Source organism: Paralichthys olivaceus, chromosome 14 (assembly GCF_024713975.1).
Source record: "Paralichthys olivaceus isolate ysfri-2021 chromosome 14, ASM2471397v2, whole genome shotgun sequence".
Taxonomy (NCBI): domain Eukaryota; kingdom Metazoa; phylum Chordata; class Actinopteri; order Pleuronectiformes; family Paralichthyidae; genus Paralichthys; species Paralichthys olivaceus.
Window position 1 is genome coordinate 22,867,029 of NC_091106.1, and position 12,578 is coordinate 22,879,606.

Below are 12,578 nucleotides of genomic sequence, written 5' to 3' on the forward strand. Positions count from 1 at the left end.
ATGACTAAAGACGTTTTGTCCACCAGAAAGACGTGATTGGTGTTGAAGCGATTTAAAGATAGCCTTACACATTCCTAACCAGTGTTAGCAATGGTGCTATGTTAGCTGCTAGTCAGTGTTGGACATTATGCTAACCATAAGTTCCAGTGCTAGCAATGGCTTGGTTTAAGAGGTTGTTAAAAACTCAACTATTTCCCACACATTTTAACTTGGTCTACCTCTTATGCCTCCATCGTTTTTGCCGTGTGTAGTTTTTACTCTTCTATTGTTTGTGTTTTACTCTGTTATTTCTTTATTTGACGCTAATGCTAGGAAACTAAAGTTAGCTTCACATAATCACAGGTGCCCGCAAATGCCACTAACCATAAGCACACAATTGAAGCTTCCACTAACTAACCAGGAGCCTTACTAGCTATACTAGTGCTAGTAAGGATGTTAACCATAAGGAGACAGTTCAAGCTTATAATGGCTAACTGGTTAACAGCCTTAAACAAACCTGATAGGTGCTAGTTATGATGTTAACCACAGGGACAGAGGTGAAGCAAAGCTAGCTAACTGGTTAACAGCCTTTAACAAACCCGATAGGTGCTAGTTATGATGTTAACCACAGGGGCAGAGGTGAAGCAAAGCTAGCTAACTGGTTAACAGCCTTAAACAAACCTGATAGGTGCTAGTTATGATGTTAACCACAGGAACAGAGGTGAAGGAAAGCTAGCTAACTGGTTAACAGCCTTAAACAAACCTGATAGGTGCTAGTTATGATGTTAACCACAGGGACAGAGGTGAAGGAAAGCTAGCTAACTGGTTAACAGCCTTAAACAAACCCGATAGGTGCTAGTTATGATGTTAACCACAGGGGCAGAGGTGAAGCAAAGCTAGCTAACTGGTTAACAGCCTTTAACAAACCCGATAGGTGCTAGTTATGATGTTAACCACAGGGACAGAGGTGAAGGAAAGCTAGCTAACTGGTTAACAGCCTTAAACAAACCTGATAGGTGCTAGTTATGATGTTAACCACAGGGACAGAGGTGAAGGAAAGCTAGCTAACTGGTTAACAGCCTTAAACAAACCTGATAGGTGCTAGCGGTGATGTTAACCATTAGGACACAGTTCAAGCTGTAGCTAGCTAACTGATCAGACACACCTGGCAGGTGCTAGCATTGGCTAACTAGCCTCCAGCTAGCTCATATACAGTAGATATACACTGATTGGTCGTTTGTTGAACCAGCTGTTGACTCGAGATGAGTCTGGACACTCTCTTCCATCAGATACTTGTAACTGAACAACAGCTGACTGAGCAGACAAAGAAGTTTAAAGAAGGTAAATAAATGGAATAAACTGTAGCATTAGCTGTTAGCTAAGGAAGGCTAGTCTTTTTTAAAACAATTTCAGTTCACAGTTCAATTTTTCTTCTGCTTTTAATTAAACTTACTTATTATACACTGACCTGTGACAGTTTGTTCGATGTTTTACAGTCTTCTGCAGCTTCATTAGCTAATGCTAGTAAAGATACATCTGTATAGCATATTCCATACAATATACATAAACACAAAATAGATTAAAAATATATAAAACATGTAAGGAGGAGAACCGTAAAGTCAATCCTGTGTGTAACTAATGGATTTATTCTTTATTTACAGTGAAAGTTGCCATCATCAGATGCAGGGAGAAAATTAAAGGCACCTCTGAAAAGTATGAAAAGATCAATCAGGAACTTGATGAAAAGGTGAGTGTATATTTCTCTCCTTTATTTATTATTTATTTCGGTCTGCTGCTGTCTGGCGGACGGTACCGCAGCATCCGGACCAAGACAACGAGACTCAGGGACAGTTTTATCCCACAGGCTGTAAGACTGTTGAACTCCTGAGCTCTGTGGAAGTCACTACATCTGTTTATAGCAACATATTCATTTAAACATTATAATATTCATACACACAAAGAACTATATTTACTTATTTAGTCTATAATAATTCTTTCTATTCATCATATTTCTAAGCTACACAAATATAAATGAGTGCAATAATTCATATCTGTTCATACCTCCCCATAACTGCTGCTAAATCATGACTGCACATGCTTATATTCACCTTAGCACCTTATAATGTTTTATTGTGATGTTTATTGGCACATTTTAATGTTTATTTAATTTTTTTGCACTAGTTAATGACATTGTACTTTCTTGTTTATTTGCACTAGTGTATTGGTATTTTGTATTTTTAGTTACTCTTATTTTATTATCTTCTGACACTATTACATGTTGAGCTGCTTGAGGTGCCTGGGATTTAAGATTTGCAGATTTCAAGATTGCAGATGACAAATAAAACCTGAGAACCTTTGAACCTTACTAATGTTTGTTTCATGGCAACAGTCTGTGACTAGATAAGCAACCATGACTCAACACAGATGTTTGCATTGAAGGCTGCATTTCAGTTTAATTTCAGTCTAACAATTGTGTTATAAAATATACTTTATGGTCCTGGGGTTGTTAACATCATAATAACTGGTTAGTAATTCTGATAATCTTCCGTCCACAGTGTCAGGAGGAAAACATATTTTACTGTTTAGGTGGTAATATGGCTTTTATAAGACAGATATATATTTGTAGTTTTCTTTAAATATAGCCTACACTATAAATGTAGGTAACTAGATGTCATCTAGTTACCTTGATCTGGCATGTTGTATTAGTGGAATAGATTCATGAGGTAAAGAAGTGCATATTGGCATATTGATAAGCTGATCTGCTTTATGATTTAAAACACTTAATCTCTACCATTCGTTTCAGCAACTGTACACAGGATCGACAGCAACTGCCACTCAAAAATCAATGGCTAATTTCCACCGGATAGCATTAGTGAAACCTTTTAGCATGTGTGAGGTTTGATGTCAAAGACAGGACAGGCTTGTTGAAATATTGCTAACTTGTTCCTGTACTGATAAAGAAGGTTGCTGAACACAACACCACATCTTTCTGAGTAGTATCTGCCTGTCAGCACGTGTACCTTGGAATATAAAAACTGTTTACATCACTGAGATATGCAGTTTTTTTCCCAGCATGCTGTGTTTACAGCTCGCAAGACGTAAAGTCTTACGGTTTATAAGAGCTGTCTTAGGATAATTACAGTGTTTAGAAAACTTGGAAACTGATTGCACTTGCTGAAAACACACAGGGCTCCTCGGCTACTGTATAAGAAACAATAAACTCACAGCCTACTTGACAGCTCGTCTCATAGACTGCTGAAAGTCATGCCTGAGGCAACGCTGAAAAGCATCCTCGGTGAATTTACCTTCCTATATAATTTAGCAATTTTTCTTTCCTTCAGTATGTACCATATAATCACACAGGATGACGAAATCAAGAGAACAGGAACTAAACACGAAACGTTTGAAAGGGAATCATGTATATAGTTACACTGCAAAAGTGTAGGTTTTATAAGTATTCAAAGATCAGTTTTGTTAATCTTTTCTCAGGAAGGGTCACTAACATGCCTATCTTGTACAGTATAGAGTACATAATCAGCAGGCTACCCATGCTAGAATTTTCATCTTGTTTCTCCTCCTCTCTGATCAGGAACATATATCTCATGTGAAGTATCAGTAATTTGTCTCTGTCTCATCTGACTGTCAGACTGCAGGTCTTAATTTCCCTCTCATGTATTTATGCTCCAGGCTCAGCAGTTGTCCGTGATGAGGCTGCAGTATGATCTGATGAAGAAATGTGAAGACCAGATATTGAAGCAAATTGAGGAGCTGCTTTGCCAGAAGAGTCATCTTATGGAGCGTCTAGTCAGTTGAAGCCTGAATTGATATTTACATCTCATGTACTGGTGGTTATGTGTAATACAGGAACCTGGATTGTTATCTACTATATAATGTCCATAATATGCAAACAATGTGAACAAGAATGTAAACTTGCTGAAACAATTAATGCCAAAGGTGAATTTATCACTCAGTGATTTTAAGTTGTGATTTTGTTACAGTTATATTAATACATATATATCACTAGCAGTAACAGTAGTGTAAGTTGCCGTAGCATCAGCAAACAGATGTGTTTGTGTTATTGTTGGGAGCATTTTCTCTTATCCTTCTTTTCTTACCAGGCCAAGATAAAGAAGGAATCTAAAGAAGAAGAGGAAAGCTTCCTTCAAGAGATCTCAAGGTTCAACAGTGACTTCAGTCTTCCAGGGAACAGAGGAACAGTGTTCGAGAGCCAAACACACACTGAGTTCCTGGACCTGGAGGGGGACGTGGAATCATTATACAAAGGTCATAAAACACTGTTTATTGTACTGTTGTCACAGGAGGCACATGTCGTATAATTCAGATGTGGCCCTGCCTGCACATTTCAAAATTATCATTTTAATCTCGGTATATTATGGAGTACAAGTAGATGAATAAATGGTTGTATGTAGATGGATTATAATCATGGTCAGAATCTTTGACACTGATGCAGTGGAGAATTAGTATGATTTCAGGAAGAATCTGATTTTAAATTACAGATAATGGTGAAGAGTGAAGGTAAATCTGATGTCAGAACTCATCACCGAATACATTTGAAAGCTTGTGTTGTATGCATTAGGCTAAAAGAAGCTGAAACGTTTTGGAAATAAAAGAGTTTATCATTTTGGAAAGAAAAATAGTTAGAGAAACCTCAAAATTCCTCCATGTGTGAATAACTGACCATCTGGTCTCAATGGAGGCTTAAACAAATATATAACATAAGTCTGGCAGGAAGTAAAATAGTTTATTGAGCAGAGTGTAAGTTTTGTGGTGAATGTTTCTTTGCCAGTATTTTTTTTCTCACATGTCAGTGCAGCAGGATTCTGTTAAATGCATCATTGTAAACTTTATTAGATGGATTTCTCTGTAAGAATGTTTGCAGAAAGAGACTGATTGGGTTTCAGAGACACAGCTTGAACTAAACTGAATAAACTGCAAAAGTTTAGTCCTTTAAGACTTTTGCTTTTAATCATGAAGTTCAACCAACAAATATGTAGTGATTTCCTGTAGGGAAACTTCAGTGCCAGTATATTGCATTTTTTGCGGCCAAACAAACTACACTTTGATATTGTTGTAATTCTTTTCATTAGTTCCACACGACTGAGGCTATAGCTCCCATCGGCTGTGACAAAGAACATCTCCATGTTACTCTTTGTATTTGGGCTCAAAGGAACACAGTTATCTGATTATCTGATTGTGTGCACAGTTAAAGTGAATTTCAAACATGCTCACATTGCACCTTTGCAGCAGATGATTTTTCTTCAGCAGCGCGAGTTTTATATCAATCTGTCTTTTCTCCCTCTTTCAATCAGAGATGGAGCTGATGAGCCATGGGAACAGTCACATGATCACTCTGCAGGAGGAGAAGCGAGCGCTCCAGCTGGAGCTCCAGGGCCTGGATGATAACCGGAAAGGTGAACAGTTTATTGTGTGTCAGATAAAGTGGTTCTGAAAGAGCATGTGCAAGACCGCTACGTTATTTTTACACTGCAAAGTGACAACACCCTTCACAAGCATCTTTTGTAATTTCAAATACTTTCTCACACCCTATGAAGAACCATCACTTCCACTTCCATCTTGTTATTGATGCCCTGTCTTTGATGTCTATGGAAATCAGAGCTTGGGGGGGGAAAAAACCGTCATCTATAAATGTATCTGCTGCCAAGCCAGATAAAATTTGAAAATTCAAGCATGCTGCCAAGGCCGGTGAATCTTGAGGCCAGATGTTGATCATAGAGTTTGTTGGCTTCTGGCTCAGTTGTTAGGTTGGAAGGGAGATCAGTGATGTGAAAAAAAAAAGATTCTGTGTGTGTTAAAGGGACTTTTAGTACACACACACATATTTAGTATGTAGCTACCTGGGACAAATATATGTTAACTTGCGTTTAAGAGCTGTTATTTCCCCCTAAAATCAAGTATTAAATAATTGATAATGACACACCCCACCACACTTGACTCTGCTCCACTCATCTCCTCCGCTCCGTCAGTATGGTGGAAAGCTAACAGGTGAGGCAGCACATTTATCATCATCGAAGAGTAAACCAGCAGTTTTGTACAAAGTCGGCAAACCTTTGTTCATTACTTTTCCATCTATGGTGTAGAACACAAAGCCAACCACTGAGGCGTTCATCTTTATTTTCAGTCTGTGGTCAGGAGAGAGAAAACTCAACTTTCTCTCAGATGCCTCAGCATATATCTTAACAGTGCTCCAACAGTTTGTGTCTTTCTTGTTTGAGCGAAGTCATTGTGTAATTTTTTCCTCTTCACTACAGACCTGGATCAGCAGCTGAGTTTGGCTGAAGCAACGACAGAATCTCTGAGAGCAGAGAGCCTGATTGTCAGTCAGAAACCTCTCACCGACAGCACCTGTCTGAGGTTAGTACCATCATCTGTCTGGAGGCTGAGGACGCAGACACAGTAACTGATTCACCTGCAGTTTCTCTTATAACCCTCATGAGACATAAAAGCAGTAAAAGCTGCGGGAAAACAAAAGCAAATAAAACACAGAGGAGAGAAGTAGAATAAAATAAAAGGTAAACACAGCAATAAGCTGTTAAGCAGCTCATAAAACATGTTGTTTCACAGATGTTTCCTTTGAGCTTCCTGATATTTTAAATAGTCCTTTGCTGAGCAGCTGTGATGTTGTATTACTTGAGCGCTCTCTGTTTGTTGCTGTCAGGCCCGGTGTGTAAAAGCATGACTGTCCTCGCATCAGAGGAAAGACACAGTGTTAACAACACAATGCAAGCCACCGTCCCGCACGCTTGTTGATTAAAGGTGTTTTTCACAGAGGGTAGAAGTGATTCATTCTGTGAGAAGTGCTGAATAGACCAGTTAATTCCCGCTCCCGTCTGTGTTTCTCTCTCCGCATCGTTGTGGCACGAGTCCAATCCTGGAAGTGTAAATAACAGAGCATTAAGACCATTTGGCTTAATTAAGGCTTTGATGTGCAGTGTATTTCATTCAGTCAACAAGTGTAAAAAAGAGGCTAATGTGATAGATGCAGGGGGAATGAACGAGGGGCGGAGAGTTGCTTATCCACTGACTTCGCAACAAATAAATACAGTTGGGTTTTGTTGGAATCATACATCACGTTTGAACTGGGAAAAAAAAATTCTGAACTATTTCATAGCGTACAGATGAATCATACATTTAATTTTAAGTTGCGTACAATAATTATTTCTATAAGAATTAATAGAACAGTAGTACTGTACTTACAGACATAATGTAGAGAATGGAGACGACCCAAAATCTGTGTATTGGTAAGTCGGCTCTCTATGAGTTCAGGTGTGTGAGTGTGAGAGACAACATGTATGTAGAAAAGTGATGATGCATTCAGAACAACTCTGACAAGTCTTTGTCATTGTTAGTTCGCTTTTTTCAGATTTATAAGATACTGGAGGGGAATGTTATTGTGGAAACCTGTTAATATGTTAACTTGCTTTAAATATTGAGCCTTATCAGGTAGAGCTCATCTTTTCTCAGGTTGTGACGGTCGTTCTGATAAAGATTTCCTTCTTCTCCATTTCTTTTATGTTTTCTCTTGGAAGATTTGACTCTTTTTGAATAATCATCTTCATCATGTGGGATGGTTTAGATATTACACATTTTGTGAACTGTCCATGCAGGTTACTACTGAATTGACAAGGTGGACATCCACATGCAGCAGGAGGTTTATGTCTGATTGGACTCTATAAGCCAACTGCACATGTGAACAGGGAGTTTGATGTAGAGTAAACCGAACCACATGTTCACTCAACTGTCGATTTTGGATTTGATCCCGGCCTTTTAAGCTCCGAGGATCGTATCGGCTAAGTTATTTTGGGCTCAGCTTTGTGAGGGGAGGCTTGTTAGTATCTTTCCAAGATGCTGTTTGTACGTCTTGTGCTGTGGTGGTTTTGAATAACATCACCGTGTCAGTGATTGCTGACTAGTAAGAGCTTAGTTACTCTGTAAAATCCAGCGTGAATGTGTCTCCGGTGACCAATTGTGATTGGATCTCACTTCCCCGCTCTAGATGCAAATAATCACATATGTCATTTGTTCTTGCTTGGACCTAATGATGTTGTTTTTCCCAGTCAGACTTTACAGATGTCAGTGAGTCACCTGTTCTACAAGTCTATGAGGCTCTGTTGGTGGGATGAACACTATTCTTCCAAACAATATGACATGGTGAATGTTGTCCTAGTTTGGTCGTTCGTGGTTCATTCACATTGGCTTGATCTAATATTTGATTTCTGCCTGTAATTGGGGGAAATCATTGTGCTCAGGTCGGGTTCGGACACAAAAAACAGAACGCCTTTCAGGTTCCTCTCAGAAAATTGCAGCCCGAGCCGCACACTCTAATATCATTCACATCATATCCATCCTCATGAAACAAATAATGTTTGTCTTCTGGCTTATTTTGAGTTTTTTTTCAGTATCTATGAAAACAAACAGCAGCATCTTTTCTTCCGAAAAGGTTATGAGACGCGTCAATCATCAATTCTCAGTCACTAAGTCAGCCGCAGCAAATGTATGTGTTTTATAATGACACCTTTTGACTATATGTCTGAGAACAAATCAGTTTTGTTTTTTTTACTTGATAAAATTATAAAGATTTTATTTAGCCTGTGTGTAAATGCTCATGTGTCCCACATGTCTTTACAAGTGCTGTTGCTGTATGTCTGCTCATCACAGCAGAATATTAACTAAAGTAGGATATTAATTGAGGCTCTGCTCTATTGGAACACGTCTGGTAGGTGAACGCTGACCCATATTGTTTCCTCACAAAGAGACTTCCTTTATTAAATTGAAGACTGGAGATCAATAGTGTTCCAGGAAGGAAGGGTCATTGTTATTGCTGATGCCACCACTTTGGATAATGTCTTCTGCCAGACCTATTTAGGCTATAACGTTTTTAAATCAAAAATATAACATTCATTTATTTATTCATATTTCCCAGTATTTAATTAAATATGTCCTCATCATATCTGCTGTTACGTCAAGATACAAAATAGTCAATCATGGCTCAGCTGCATGGTTTTCCTTATATTATTCATTTATTTTTCTCTTTCCTTCACCCCCCTCTTCATGCTCTGCCTTTCTCCGAGTCCCTCCTCCGTCTCCCAGTCGTGTCTTAAATCATGCATGTGGGTAACATGTCTTGTTCATCCGTCAGCCTCATTAAACATACCAGGTCTTTCATTACTCCGGGCTTATTAGCCTCAGGAAGTGCTGAGGATGTGGCTTTGGAATGAGAGAGCCCCTCCGCACCCCCTCCTCGCTCGCTCACTCATTCTTATGATCATCCATTCTGAACTGAAACCATCAATCCCGTCCTCAGCAGCGTCTCTTTAAAACACATATTTTAACTCTCCGCTTATTGATCGCTGGAAATTGAATGCACGTCAATTTGAATGAGTGCTTCAGTCATTTAAAAAGTGTTCAGTGTGCAGAGCAGGGGCGGTCACTGCTGCGGATCATTCACTTCCACACAATAGAGAGATACCTTTAAATATTCAGTCCATGTGCTCGGGATTGATTGATGATTTAGGAGTTTGATTTGTAGTATTCATTGATATATCACTGCTACACAGTTAGTGAAGGCTCATTGAAAGATGCCATAGCAGTGCAAAAATCTACTAAAACCTGCAGAGAACAGAGTTTTTAGAGAATATGTTTCATTAGTTTTTATTATTATGTAGATTTAATGTTTTGTTTTTCGTACATAAGTTGTTTGTCTGTTAGTTTGCAGAAGAAGAACCCATCAAATGTTGGTGTGGCCCCAGATCAGATGTTGCTTCTCTCTGGAACTCGTCCCTCACCCACATCTTCAGGCAAATTTAATTTTTAGCTGCAGTTACGTTGGGTTTTGGTTTGTGTTGCATTGTTTATCGTGGTTTTTAGTTTTAACTGTCTTGTGTTTTGTTACAAATAACCTTTTCACCGCTATAATAACCCTACCAGAGAATAACAATATCCAAAATAACAAGCGAGCATCTGAACTGCTACAAGCGTCTTTCCTCTGTGACTAAACGCACCTTAAAAATCCGATCAGTAAGCTCCGCAGTGAGAAGTAAAGTTTAAAACACCGCTGTCTGTTTTCAGACTGTGAAAATACAGTTTAAGTTTGGGTGCTTTCATTAACTTTCAATAAAATAAAGAAAGAGGTTGCATGACTTAGATTGATATTTTGCACAGACACAGACACACACACACACACACACACACACACACACCTGCCATAACAGTTAAATCACAGACGAGGCATCAAGTAGCATGGACCCAAAACCGATGGTTTTTCCAGAGGGAAACTGAGCAGAGAAACACAATTCATGCATGTTTATGAAATTATAGTGTGAAATGTTTACTTTGCTGCCATAAGAGCAGACTGAGGATCAGCAGTCTCACATTTCCCTGTGTTGTTGTTTATGGCATTGTCTGATATATTGTACAGATTCTTTAAAAACAAACTAAATATATAATCCAGGTAATTGAAAATGCATTATCATTAGGTTTTCTGGAGGAGAGATTGTTATAGAGTCACTGCTGCATGTTAATTACAATCAGAATCAGGTCGATTTGCTCCAGGTGAGTTTGCACTAACAAGGAATTTGGTTCCAGCCAGTGGTGACGGTTGCTTGTATAGATGTGTTCAAAAAGATCCATGAGTCCAAATCCGATTTGTGACCTTTATTTAAATACGACTTTAAAGAAAATGTGACAGAAAATATCACTACACCAAAACTCGTCTTTATCTTGTCCAACCTGCCAAACAATTGAAAATGTAAAAAAAAAAAACCCACCCATTACCCAGAAGATATAATAACAACACAAACATCTGTTGCTTAAATAAATAATCACCAACACGGACAAAGTATGAATTTTGGCTTCTACTCTGGATATTAACTCAACTGTAGAAAGGTACGTCTTTTGCATGCCTGGGCGTTTTGTGTCATACACAGGAATACTAAAGTAAAAAATACACTTGAGCTTCCTTTAGTTTTGTTTATTTTCTCAGTGATCATAATAGCAAGGCCCTAAAACACAGTGATACACACACCATAAGAGAAAGGAGAGGAAGGAAAATATAGGAGGGAAAAAGCTGAAGTTCTGTGATTCGTTTTCTTCGTCCAAAAGTTTCCGTAACTGAAGCTGGTGTCATTTGTTCACCAGACTCAGGCAGGAGCTGGAGAGGCATAAAAACGGAGAGCTGGAGCTTCTGCGAGAGACGCTCAGCTCAGAAATCCAGTTCCTTCAGACCGTAAGTGTCTGTGTGAAGTCTTAAGTTCAAGTTTAGTTCAGACATGACACAGTCATTTATTTGCAGGATTCGTCAGACAAAAGCAGCTCAGGTGGAGCACAGAGTTATTTTTCTTTTTTGTAATTTTTCCATAGGTAACAAAAGTTCAAAACTCCAGTCTTTAGTGTTTCTTTGTCGCCTCTCTCTCAGTTTATCTTTTCATTGTTTGCAGAAGCTGGAGAGCAGCCAAAGAGCTGAGCAGCGTTAGAGCATCGTTAACACCCATTCACTCATTGTCTCTTCGGTTAAAAGAACAAACATAAGTAAGAAAGAGGACAGGAAGGAGCAAACTGTGACATTCTTAACTAAACCCACTGGATTAAAAATATAGGTTTCGTCCTTGAGAGGACTGTTTGCTTTTCTATTGAAGTCTTTAGAAGTTTCAACAGCAAGTTTCACTCTGACTTTAGTCAGTCGACACTGACATGTTAATCTTTAAAGTTATGTACCCTGTTGTAAACTACAACAACATTTCAGTTAAATCTTCTCCTTCTCTTTTACTCTCAAGCCCAAAATACATATACACATATCTTGAAATGGATGTTTTAACAGTTGAAATGTGAAATATCATACTTTGCATTTTATTTATTTGTGCAATAGTTAAACATAAACACTTACAAAGCAAAGTGAACGTTTGTGTGTCTGTGTATTTTAGTAGTTGGATATAAAGAGAACATTCAAAAGTGGATCTATACTGCCCTCTGTTGTACAAAGAGTAACAATACAATCACTGGGGCTCTTAAACGGCACTGAACAGTATGTAAACATAGATAAACAAATATACATATACATGAGTCCTGACTCACGTTTGTTGGACTTTTAGGATAGAAAACAATGTATTGACAGTAAAAATGAAAGGAAACACTGATCACATGAAAAGTCCACACACTCAACTAATACACTGAGTTTAATAAAATCCTGTTTAGTCAGGTTTATTTATTAAACACATTTACACCAGTGTTGCCCAATGTGCTGTACAATTAAAACAACATGGAGAGAGGTACATGATTATAATAATATTAAAGACAAACATTGAATAAAAGTGATGATACTCACTTATTTTGGTGAATTATTATTAGAAGCGTGTCTGCTGCCATCTAATGGGAGACGTTTGACATTACCGAGTATCACCATTAATCCCTCGGTCCACTGAGGTATCTCAGTAATTGATGTTTCGTCTAAACGAGATGGGTCGTCCTGCGGGTCAGTTTCTCTCAAATTGGAGTGATTCCTAATGCAATGAGTGGAATGTCAATGGCTGCCTAATGAGAACCTGCGTTCTCATTCTGACTTTTTA

The 12,578-nt window shown here is 38.4% G+C and overlaps 2 protein-coding genes across 5 annotated transcripts in view; one reads left to right on the forward strand and one right to left on the reverse strand.

The window, feature by feature from the left end:
- Window positions 1-616, reverse strand: part of gfra1a (gdnf family receptor alpha 1a) — a 76,378-nt gene extending 75,762 nt beyond the window's left edge. Inside the window, exon 1 of the mRNA XM_069539288.1 lies at window positions 497-616. The gene's annotated coding sequence lies outside the window, so the exon portion shown is untranslated. The remainder of the gene's footprint in view (window positions 1-496) is intronic.
- The window catches only part of ccdc172 (coiled-coil domain containing 172), a 136,634-nt gene continuing 124,666 nt past the window's right edge, over window positions 611-12,578 (forward strand). The window contains exons 1-8 of one of the 4 annotated variants that reach the window (XM_069539289.1): window positions 622-1,320; window positions 1,641-1,726; window positions 3,667-3,783; window positions 4,098-4,263; window positions 5,310-5,411; window positions 6,270-6,372; window positions 11,155-11,242; window positions 11,454-11,907. In XM_069539289.1, the coding sequence (XP_069395390.1) occupies window positions 1,242-1,320; window positions 1,641-1,726; window positions 3,667-3,783; window positions 4,098-4,263; window positions 5,310-5,411; window positions 6,270-6,372; window positions 11,155-11,242; window positions 11,454-11,489 (777 nt within the window). In that variant the 5' untranslated portion in view covers window positions 622-1,241 and the 3' untranslated portion in view covers window positions 11,490-11,907. Of the gene's footprint in view, window positions 1,321-1,640; window positions 1,727-3,666; window positions 3,784-4,097; window positions 4,264-5,309; window positions 5,412-6,269; window positions 6,373-11,154; window positions 11,243-11,453; window positions 11,908-12,578 lie in introns of those variants that run through there. The other 3 variants (XM_069539290.1, XR_011246142.1, XM_069539291.1) reach the window with 3 other exon arrangements.